This window comes from Lontra canadensis, unplaced genomic scaffold (genome assembly GCF_010015895.1).
Source record: "Lontra canadensis isolate GAN:19392208 unplaced genomic scaffold, GSC_riverotter_1.0 scaffold1, whole genome shotgun sequence".
NCBI lineage: Eukaryota > Metazoa > Chordata > Mammalia > Carnivora > Mustelidae > Lontra > Lontra canadensis.
The window spans coordinates 117,634,505-117,646,223 of record NW_022630995.1 but is presented as its reverse complement, the minus strand read 5'-3'; the positions used below and the strand labels follow the sequence as shown (position 1 = coordinate 117,646,223).

Here is an 11,719-nt window from a genome sequence, read left to right as displayed (position 1 = left end):
CAGCTGGAGGTGATTAGCTATCATCTGCAGTCAACAACAGAAAGGAGAGAGGGGAAAGCTGAAGAAGGATCTTTTTTCTGGAAAGAATGTAGCTAGGAAATGGAAACTGTGGCAAGAAAATGTGGTTTCAGTTTACGACCCCTGAATGGAAACTTCATTATAGCAAACATGTTACCGCCCTCATCTGGGACCTGGCGCCACTACCATGGAATGGGATGAGACATTGGCTAGGGCCACTCTGGTTAGAAAGTGCATGGCACTTGCGTGGTAAGGCCACTGAGCCAAGTGGCACACAGGGGCACTTAGGTATCAGATGACTGGATAAATACTGTGTGGCTCTTAACACACATTAGATAGCTAAGTACTATAAAATATACACCAGGAGATGTAACAGCTCAAACTTAATAGAAGCTTATTTCTCATGTGCCCAACGGTTCTGGGCAGGTGAACAGCTCAGCAAGATAGCTCTCTCTCTCTCTTCCAATTTCCAGGAACCCACGCTGATGGAGGGTCTATAATCAACACACAACTTCCAAAGTCATCCTGGGAATTGTCTCCATTCCCCCAGCCAGAAAGCGGAAAGAGCATAGAGGACCACCCATGGGGGATTTTATAAGCTGGGCAGGCGTAGAAGCAAAGCACATCATTGCCACCCACTCCATCAGCAAGAACTGCCCAAATGGTGCCCCCGAGTGCAAGGAAGCTGGGAAACGAGTTGGCCGAGCTCTTTGCCTGTGACAACTCTGTGCTACAGAAGGGGAAGCATAAATTGTGATGGACTCTATTTCTAAAACTGAAATTGTATGTTATAAATGAATGGTATCTTTTATTAAGATTTTATTTTTTTTATTTGAGACAGAGAAGGCAGAAGCAGGGAGGAGAGTCAGAGGGAGAGGGAGAAGTAGGTTCCCCACTAAGCAGAGCCCGAGGTGGGACTTGATCCCAAGACCATGACCTGAGCTGAAGGCAGACACCCAGCCAACTGAGCCACCCAGGCACCCTAAAAGAATGGTTTCTTAAGTATAGTCCTAAGCATTGCAGGATTAGAAACAGCATTTGTCCCCAAATCAAAACTTCAGTAAGTGCCATTAATAAAAATATTTCTGAATTACCATTGTTAAAGGAGAAAAATGGCTGTTACGTAAAAATCAGGTGTTCCTGTCTGTGGTTCCAGTTAGCCTACTAGATCTCTTGCTTTTAAAATGACTAGTTATCTAAATGCAATCTGATATATCCAAGAAGTTAAAAGTTGTCCTCTGGTGATAGATACCTTGACATTGAGAGAATGTGTTCCCATTTTACATAATTCAGAAATATTCAAGGTACTTTGTTATGGCAGAGATAATTGTTAACAAATTACTCATTAATCTGCATAATATTTTAAAGCCAATGCAAATTGTAATATATTAATTTAGAATTGCATTTGACTGCAAGTTGCCAAAAACTAACTCAATGGGCTTCTACAAATCAGAGATTTCTTTCCCTAAGAAAACAAATTCAAAAGCAGACAGTTGCTGGGGTTGGTTCTACAGTTCAAGAATGTCAACATGATTACCCTGGCCTTGCCTTCACTGCCTGAAAATGGCTGCTTCAGCTCCGGCTATTACATCCACATTCCAGGAAGGAAATAGGATTGACAAGGAGAAAGGGTCAATCAGTGCCTGGAGCAAGATAGCAAAATTTTCCGGAAATCACAAGCAGACTTCCCCACTTGTGTCTTAATAACAAGAACTGTGTCACATAACCATCTATAACTTCAAGAAAGCTATTTTTAGCCAGTTATTGCTGTCCTGAACAAAATCTTGGTTCTGTTAATAAGGGCAAAAGGAACAGTAGATATAGGGTAGCAGCAAGCAGCATGTGCCTTTCCACTTCTGCCGGTTTCCACCACTCCTTAGTAGCTAACACTGTTCAGTTGTTTAAGATCCTCCTAACCCCAGAAGTATCTGAATTTATAACTTGAAAATTCACAGACAGGAAGTATTTGAAAGTAGTCTTCAGCTTCACGAAGACTACGTATTTTTATCCATTCACCTCTATATTCTAGAGGTCATGCTAAGCAAACTCTCCGGATACTTACTGAGAAACTATGTTGCCAAGTGTTTGGCTTAGCTCTATCCCCAGAATGAGTAATTATTCAGGTGGGGCCCCTCCAGGTGGACAAAGTACACACAAAGGTGTGTACTTTGTGGTCAGAAGTTGCTTAGTAGCTAAAATATGATTCACTGAGGCACCTGGGTGACTCAGTCAGTTAAGTGTCTGCCTTTGGTCATGATCATGATCATGCCTCAGGTCATGATCTCAGGGTCCTGGGATTGAACCCCATGTTGGTCTCCCTGCTCAGCGGGGAGCCAACTTCTGCCCCTCTCCACCTTGTGCTTGCACGCACTCTCTCTCCTTCAAATTAATAAAATCTTTTTTTTTAATCGATTTATTAAACCGGCTGTGGGGATTAGGCTGAACTCCGCTTTGTACTCTCGGATGTATTATAGATGCGGGAGGAAGGGAACTGTTCACACTTAGGGCACACTTCCCACACATCATACCAAGTGTTTTCTACTCTCGGGGTGTTTAGGATCCAATGTTATCACCCTCTTTTTAAGAGAGGAAACTAAAGTTCAGAGGGGCAATCACTTGCCCCATGTTGCCCAAATAACAGAGTTGGAATTCAATTTGAAGTCAGCCTAACTTCAACCCCCAACTCCCAAAGTGTCCTAGCTCTGTAAGTGGAATACAGTGAGTAGCCCTGGCAAAGCCCATGTTCTTCCCTCTGGAGGGAAGTTGAGGCTCTTAACTGTCCAGCTGCTCTTTTTCAGACGTAGAGCTGAATACATTCCTTTTTTTTTTTTTTAATTAAAGATTTTATTTATTTATTTGACAGACAGAGATCACAAGTAGGCAGAGAGGCAGGCAGAGAGTGGCAGGGGGAAGCAGCCCCCCCACGGAGCAGAGAGCCCCATGCAGGCCAATCCCAGGACCCTGGGACCACAACCTGAGCTGAAGGCAGAGGCCCAACCCACCAAGCAACCCAGGGGCCCCGCATTCTTAATATTATTTCCCTGGCCCCACTTCTGAGCTTCATTTAGGTTCTGGCTTTTATGAATCCATGATTATTTTGTTATTGCTTGAAGATTTTTTTTTTTTTTTATTTGAGAGAGAGAGAGAGAGAGAGCACAGGGGGGTTGGGGGAGCTGCGGGGCAGAAGGAGAATCAGACTCCCTGCTGAATGGGGAGCCCGACAGGGGGCTTGATCTCAAGACCCCAGGTCATGACCTGAGCTGAAGGCGGATGCCTAACTGACTGAGTCACCCAGGCGCCCCCACGAACCCATGATTATTTAGATCAGTTAAAATACAATTTATTCAGCTAGAGCTTTTTTTTCTTTTCCAGCTACTTTCTCCATATGAAAGATAATGTGTAGCCTCCAGGACAATTTGACTGTGTCCAGTTCTCAGCACCCCGTTTACAAACCACTTCTGGAAATGACAGTTTTCTGACAGGACGACTTTCAAACTCCTTACCTTGATTTGTGTTGTGACTATCTTAAAGTGTGGCTTTTGGTGGTCTTGTCCCCAGACTGTGGTAAATAATGACCATGTACTTAATATCTTCAGAACGGAGCATTGGATTTCACCACTTTGTGTTAGGTTCCTGTTTAAAGAAACAATCTAGAAATCCATTTTTTGTGGATTCTTTAAAGTTCATGTTAATGCTCATTTTAGAACTGGGGGTTTGTGTTAGTGCCCAGCTCCACCGACTCCTTATTGCAGGGATCTAGTATATGTGCTGCCAAAGCGAGCATTCATTGCAGGGATCTATTCCCACTGACTATGACCCTGCCATCAGGAACCTTCCTGCATGTTACGGCTGCATGTCTCATGGGCCTGGACACAGCACGGACTAGTTTCTTGACAACATTCATCAGGTAGATAAATGGAATCCTCAAGTAAGAAAGCAGCAGTTGAGAACCAACAAACATGTCACAGTCTACATAGTTCTTTTCCATAGAAATATACTTGTGACCTAATGGGGCTCTTTCTGTACTACCACAATGGCATTCTTAATTGTTGTGAATATGTCACAGTAATCATTACCATCATATTAACCCACAGGTTCTTGGGAATACTTACAAGTTAAAATTATAAAGCACTAAATCTCAGACAATATACTTTCTTACACATTTCAAAACTTACAAATAAAAATAGAGAAAAATGGAACTAAGTAGAGTCCCACATTATACAGGAAGTTGTATGAGAAAGGCAGCACTTCAAATCAGGAAAGATGAATGATTCAATATATGATGCTGGATCAATTAATTAACCATAAAAAAATTAGATTCTTAACACACCACACAAAAATGTGGATGCAAAATGGAATAACCATTTACATATTTAGTTCATAAAAGTCATAGGAAAATATATGGGAAATATTTTTAATAATGTAAGAAGAGAGGGGGATGGGTTTTGCCTATGACAGACAGTACACACAGCAGAGGGTAAATTTGTTGTGCAAACCCCCAAACAGAACTTCCTACAAATACATTCTCAAAAAGAAATATTTTCACAATTCATAACCCACACAAAAACATAAACATTCTAACATTTGACAGACACCAAGGTCAAAAAGCATTTTTAAAAAGACTAATAAAGCTGAATATGTAAAAAATACAAAGCTTCTATATGACAAAAGACATAGGAAAACAAAAAAGATTGAAAGTAGGTAAAATGTTGACAAAACAGGACAAAGGGTCGTTACTTGTCATGTGTTACAATGTATCAATCGAAAAGGAAAGCAAATCGAAAGGCAAAGGACATGAATAGGCCAGTGATCATGAAAAATACTTCAGTCATAATTTTTTAAATGCAATCTTAAATGAGATATTTTCACAAATCAGAATTGATCATTCTTCAGACTGGTGCAGCTGTGGGAAGCCAGCCCCATTCGGTCTCTGCTGTACATCATCGGACAGCAGCCTGCCCAACATTTTAATGTGAGGTTGGCCTGACATTTCAAGTTGTAGGAAGTGATCCTCTAAAAATACTTGCACAACAGTTCGGGTATTTGCAGCAGCATTATAATACCAATAAGTTCAAAGCTATTTAAATGTCCACAAATAAGGAATGGTTTAATAAATTACAGTCCTTCTATGCAATGGAATACTTCTGTGAAGCCACTGTTCTAAAGAATGAGGTAGATCAACAAAAACTGACATGACAAGATTCTCCATACTATGTCATTAAATGACTTATGAAACAGTATATATAGAATGATCTCAATGTTTCTTAAAATGATATAACAAACAAAAATTAGAAGGCTATACATGTGCTTATCATTAGAGAGTGAATATATGGGGCATTCACATTTTAACCTCAAGTGGTCATTAATTCCCTCTACACTGTATTACATCTATAATTCTAAAAGATTTCCAAGCCCTTAAAAAACAACAACCATTTCAGACATGACCACATTTTTTTATGAGAGCTGTATGCAGTGGGAGGTGACATCTAATCCAGAATGACTTTGCATAACAACAGGGGTTAATCTTCACTGCACGGGAAGACAAGAACACACACAGCAGCCAGTAAATATATTGAGCAACCCCCCCCCAAAAAAAACTCCCTGAAGTAAGTGAAATACATTTTCAAAAATGGATCCAATGACAATTCACAAACCACATGAAAACATAAATATTCAAATATTCCCACAGGCCCTGCCAATGAGATCCATGCATCAGCTCTGCACTGTCTTTACTGGCCGCTGAGGAAGACGGAGACCGGGCAGGCCAGCAACCCTTACTAGGTACAAGAGGAGATGTGGCTGGATGGCTCAAGAGCTGTGTGGAGATCCATCCGCACCGAAGGTCCAGGAGTGAAGGCAACTTCTTCATTCACCTCCAAGAAAGCACTGGTCTCTTTGAGAGAAGCAGATTTCTTTTTATGGCAGCCTTCTGCACAACCTGTGTCCTTTTTTCTGTGTTCATTCTTCAGTCTCCTCTTGTACATCTTGTATGCTGGGTGTTAAAACATGCAAGTGTTGAAAAATCACTTCAGCAAAGACTGTAATATAGTGATATCGTGTACTTTGGGGCCATGTTTGCTTTGGGTCACATATGTGTAAACACACAGAAATGAAGGGGGAAAAGAGATGGAAAATGGGGTTCTAGTTCCAAAAGGCAACATAAGCAGGATGCCTGAGTGGCTCAGTTAGTGAAACATGTGTCTTTGGCTCAGGTCATGATCCCTGGCACCTAGGATTGAGTCCTGAATCAGGGTTTCTACTCAGAGGAGAGGCTGTTTTTCCCTCTGCTTCTGCCTCTCTCCCTTGCTCATGCTTGCACGCTCTCTCTGTCTCTCTCTCCTCTCTCTCAATTAATAAAATCTTTAAAAAAAAAAAAAAAGAAGAAGAAGAAGAAGACAACATAAGCAGATCCTAAACTCATCTCCTCCCATAGACACACTAAGTTTCTCTGGGGAAAAAACCCTAAAAACAGTCAGAACAACCCCATAACATCAGACAGAAGGGAGGGAAACCACGTGAAAGTGGGTAGGAAAGACTGAGATGAAATCTCACCATAAGCCTCACCCAGACAGGGCCACCCACAATCAGGAGGGAACTCAAAACATGGACCTTCTCCCTCAGAAGCCAAGGACTCATACCCCAGATTAGGCACTCCAACTTTTAATACAGGTATCTGAGAAACAAGCCCCCAAAACATCTGGCTTTTAAGACCAATGGGTCTGGAGCACATGAGAACCACAGATCTGTGGTGAATGGAGGAACTGCAAACCAACTGTCCTGCCCCAGGGCCCAGCACAGGAGCAGCCCCTTGAAAAATGCCCAGAACTTTATGTAGAAGAGACTCATTTCTTCATTCTACAGCATCAGACTGAGGTGCAGGAAAAGAAACCGACATCTAGGTCCAGGAAGAGAGTTCCATAATAAGACAAACTCAAAGAGAGCCATACCAAGACACATTATAATTAAAATGTTAAAAGTTAAAGACAAGAGAGAATCATAAAAGCAGCAAGAGAAAAGCAACTTGTTGCATACAGGGGGAACCCCATAAGGCTATCCATAGATTTTTCAGCAGAAACTTCGCAGGCTAGAAGGAATGTCATGATACATTCAAAGTGCTGAAAGGAAAAAACTTCCAACGAGGAACACTCTACCCAGAGGAATTATCATTCAGAAGTGGAGGTGAAATAAAGAGTTTTCCAGACAAGCAAAATCTAAAGGAGTTCATCAACACTTACAAGAAATATTAAAGGGATGTCCTTAAGCTGAAAAGAAAGGGTGCTAACTAGTAACGAGAAAACATATGAAAGTATAAATCTCACTGGTAAAGATAAACATACAGAAAAGTAGTGAATTAATCACTTATAGAGCTAGTATGAAGGTTAAAAGACAAAAGCTATAAAACTAATCAAAGTAATTAGTTAAGAAATACACAAAATAAAAAGATGTAAAATATGACCTCAAAAAAAAACCCAAAAAAAAAACAAAACATGGAGGGGGAATAAAAATGTAGGGCTTTAGAATGTGTTCAAACTTAGGTTGTTACCAACTTAAAATAGACTGTTATAAATACAAGTTGTTACATATAAGCCTCATGGTAACCACCAAGCAGAAATCTACAGTAGATACACAAAAAAGGAGAAAGGAGTCTAAAGAGACCACTAAAGAAAGTCATCAAACCACAGAGGAGAAGAAAGGAACAGAAGAAGAAGGGACCTAGAAAGAGCCAGAAAACAATGTCAATGTCAGTAACTCCATGCCCAGTTACTTTAAATGTAAATGGACTAAAATCTCCGAACAAAAGATTAAAGAGTGGCTGAATAGATTAAAAAACAAGACCCACAGGGTCTGTGGGTCTATGCTGCCCACAGGAGACTCACTTAAGATTTAAGGACACTGAAAAAGTGAAGTGATGGAGAAAGATGTTTCATGCAAGTAGAAACCAAAAGAAAGCTGGGGTAGCTATACTCACATCGAACAAAATACACTTTAAAACAAAACCTGTAGGAGTGCCTGGGTGGCTCAGTGGGTTAAACCTCTGCTTTTGCTCAGGTCATGATCTCAGGGTCCTGGGATTGAGCCCTGCGTGGGGCTCTCTGCTCGGCAGGGAGCCTGCTTCCCTTCCTCTCTCTCTGCCTGCCTCTCTGCCTACTTGTGATCTCTGTCAAATAAATAAATAAAATCTTAAAAAAAAAAAAAAAAAAAAAACCTGTAAAGAGAGACAAGGGCATTCCCTAATGGCAAAGGGGTCAATCCAACAAGAGGGTATAACACTTATATATATGCACACAACATAGGAACACCTAAATATATAAAGCAAATATTACAGACCTAAAGGGAGAAATTATCAGCAACACAATTATAATATGGGTCTTTGATACCCCACTTACATCAATGAATAGAATATCCAGACAGAAAATCAATAAAGAAACATTGGCCTTGAATGACACATTAGACCTCATGGGCTTAACAGATATATAAAGAACATTCCATCCAAAACCAACAGAATATATATTCTTCTCAAGAGCTCATGGAACAGTCTCCAGGGTGGAGCATATGTTAGGCCACAAAACAAGTCTTAACAAATTTGAAAAGATTAAAATCATAGCTAGCATCTTTTCTGACCACAATGGTACGAAACTAGAAATCAACTGCAAGAAGAAAACTGAAAATTCGTAAATATGTGGAGACTAAACAACATGCTATTGAAAAACCAATGGGTCAACAAAGAAATGAGAAGTGAAATAAAACACCTGAGACAAAGAAAAATGGAAATACAACATACCAAAAGCAAGCTCATAGAGATAGAGAATAAATAGGTGGTTGCCTGGGGCTGGGGGGTGGGGGGTATCAGAGAAGGGAGTCAAAAGGTACAAACTTCCGGTTATCAAATACGTGAGTCATGAGGATGCAATGTACAGCATGGTGTCTGTAGTTGATAATACTGTATTATACAGTTGAAAGTTGCCAAGAGAGTAAGTTTTTAAAAGTTCTCATCACAATGAAACAAAACCTCTACACATGGGGCAGAAGTTAACTGGACTTACTGTGGTGATCGTAATATTCACAAATATGAATCATTTGTTATATACCTGAAACTAATACAATGTATGTCAAGTATACCTCGATAAAAAAAGGAGTGTGTGGTAATTCAATATCTGTGTATGTTTCATATTTCATTGTTGGAAAATATTTCACAACCTTTCAGCACAATTCTTAGCCACAGAAGCATTGTGAAATAACTGGCATTTGGAAGACTTCATGGCTCTTGATGAAACATAACCAATGTCGTTTTGAAGATAAATTATTGCCCCTGGAAACTTATCAAGTCCTAGAATCCAAGTTCTAATAGCACACTGTTTTTTGCGAAGCATGTTTGTTTGTAAGTTTACTTTCACATATTTTAATATTTTTGCTACGAAAGCAGAGGAATGTGCGTGTGCACTTTGTTTCCCCCCAAAAAATGGCAGGCTAACAACGTACCACAAGAGTAGCACGTGCATGTTCAGGCTGAAAAAGGAGTTAGTAAACTGGACTGACGATTTTCAACCAAATCGACCTAATGGGGGCTCTCCTCACCTGCAACAATGAGAAATCCATGCAACAGCTGGAAGAGTCCATAGGCCAACGGGAAACTAAGCATCTGGACCAACTGCTTGGTGGCGAAAGACAGCTGGAGCATGGTGACGCACATCTGAATGTTCTGAGCTCCGGTTTCTAAGGAAATGGTCCTGCACCTACCAAGGAAAGCATTTTTCAAAAGTTACTAGCAATAAGGACTCTTCTTAAATGTTTCTCTTCTATATAGCAATAAATGTAAGCTCTGAGGTTAGGCCACTAAAAATGCTTACTCATTTAATAATTATTTGCTGAGTGTGTCTGCTCTGCAGCTGGCCTTCCTGAGAGGCACTGCGGAGAAGGACCCTAGGAACCTGCCTGAGGAATCTGGGTGGAAAGATGTGATTGGCACACAGGAAAGGTCCAGTAACAACACAAGACGAAATATGATCGTGGGTCAGGGAGATGCTATAAACATTCAGAAAAGTGGCATAAATGTTTAGAGAAGGCTTTAAAAAGGCAAAGGCACATGAAACGGTGATGGTGGGAGAGCCACTGAACGTGGGACGGTGGCTACAATTAACATTCTAGGGACAGGTATGAGCTGTGCCTACTGGGAGGCAGTACATGTGCCGTGAGCCAGTCTGTGTGGAGTGAGGACTGGACAGGAGACTGGAAAGGTGAATTAGAGATATGAAACAGTAGGAACGAAATAAAACTTGAAGGTAAACATAAAAACCCTAAATGAAAGCCAATGTCTAAAACCACCTGTCTAAAATTCTTTGGTGAAAGAGTTTAGGAACACAATTTTCCTTCTTTCTACTTTTCTGTAGTTTTCTAATTGCAAAAAGAGAGCGAGAGAAAGAGAGAGAGAGAGAGATAAGCCTCACTTGAAAAAGAAAAATCAGGAGGGAGTAAAAGGAAGACATTAGCAGGACATCATGGGTTGGGTTAAGCAGTTTCATCTGTCTTCAGTTTATAAAGGGGGTCTTTGGGTTTCTATAGATGGAAGTGAAGAGAGGAAAGACGTGTTTCAGAATATAAACCAGCATCTCTCTACAAGCTGGTTTGGAATATGGAGGTAACCAGGGGAGGTATAATGTGGGCATGAAAATACTGGTACAGGGCAAGTTCTGCAGCTCTTTTTTTATTTGTGCTTACTCTCTGGCTTGCTTTGCTTTGCTTTCTTTAGACCACTCTCCTTTCAGACCCTACCAATTACTTGAGATGATTAAGCTGCACAGCTGGACCTCAAACCTGGGCCATTCACAAGGCAAATGCAGTATATCCATCTGATCCTTCTCTAGCCATCAGGTATGAAAAGAACAAGATTGTTAACTACATTTGGCCATAGGAATACTTCCTCTCCAGATTCAGTTATATTTCAACCACTCAGCAGTCTGTGTTCCTGATTATTGGTTTTGCAAAAAACCCCAGTTCAATTCCTAACTCCGCCACATTCTGGCTCTATGAACTTGGTCACGTCACTTAATGTCTTGAAGGATTCGCTCATCTGTAGAATGAGAATACTAATAATAACTACTTCTCAGGCTTGTAGTAAAAAGTAAATGAGATACCACAGACAGAGTCTTACCCTGTACCTGGGATAATCCTATATGTTCCCCAAGTAGACTAAAAAGAGATTTCTACGACAAAATAAAAATCAAAATGCATACCACTTTCTGTTTTCTTTTACTTAAATCTATCTTTGAAGCTTTTTCATCTCCCAAACTCCACCTCTGAAGTTCAACCACCTAGTTCACTTTTCTTCAGTTATTCTTTTTTGACTTCAGAAGTGGTACATACTTATTGGAAACCTCGGGAAATATACCCCAAAAATTAATAAACTAAAATTACTCTTAATCCTACTACTCAAAATTAAACAGTATTAGCATATGGTGTATTTCTTCCAGTATTTTTCCATGCATAAAATTCTTTTGCTTTCTTCCACAAAATGGGAATCAAAATGTATCCCATTTTCTGTTCTCTTTTAAATTTATCTTTTAAGTATTTTCCAAAAGCATTAAAATTGATGCATCATATTCCATCACACAGACACACCATGAATTAAGTATCTCCCTATTGTTAGGTATTTAATTGTTTCTATTTTTAGATTTATAAATAACACTGCAATTAACATCCTTGC

The 11,719-nt window shown here is 40.1% G+C and overlaps 1 protein-coding gene across 3 annotated transcripts in view; it reads right to left on the bottom strand.

Annotated features, from left to right (window-relative positions):
- Nucleotides 1–5,455: 5,455 nt before the first annotated feature.
- Nucleotides 5,456–11,719, bottom strand: part of SLC10A6 (solute carrier family 10 member 6) — a 43,727-nt gene continuing 37,463 nt past the window's right edge. For 2 of the 3 annotated variants that reach the window (XM_032862078.1, XM_032862069.1), the window contains exons 6-7: nt 9,595–9,752; nt 5,456–6,010 (exon numbers count right to left, since the gene is read on the bottom strand). In XM_032862078.1, the coding sequence (XP_032717969.1) occupies nt 5,796–6,010; nt 9,595–9,752 (373 nt within the window). In that variant the 3' untranslated portion in view covers nt 5,456–5,795. Of the gene's footprint in view, nt 6,011–8,738; nt 9,114–9,594; nt 9,753–11,719 lie in introns of those variants that run through there. The other variant, XM_032862088.1, reaches the window with a different exon arrangement.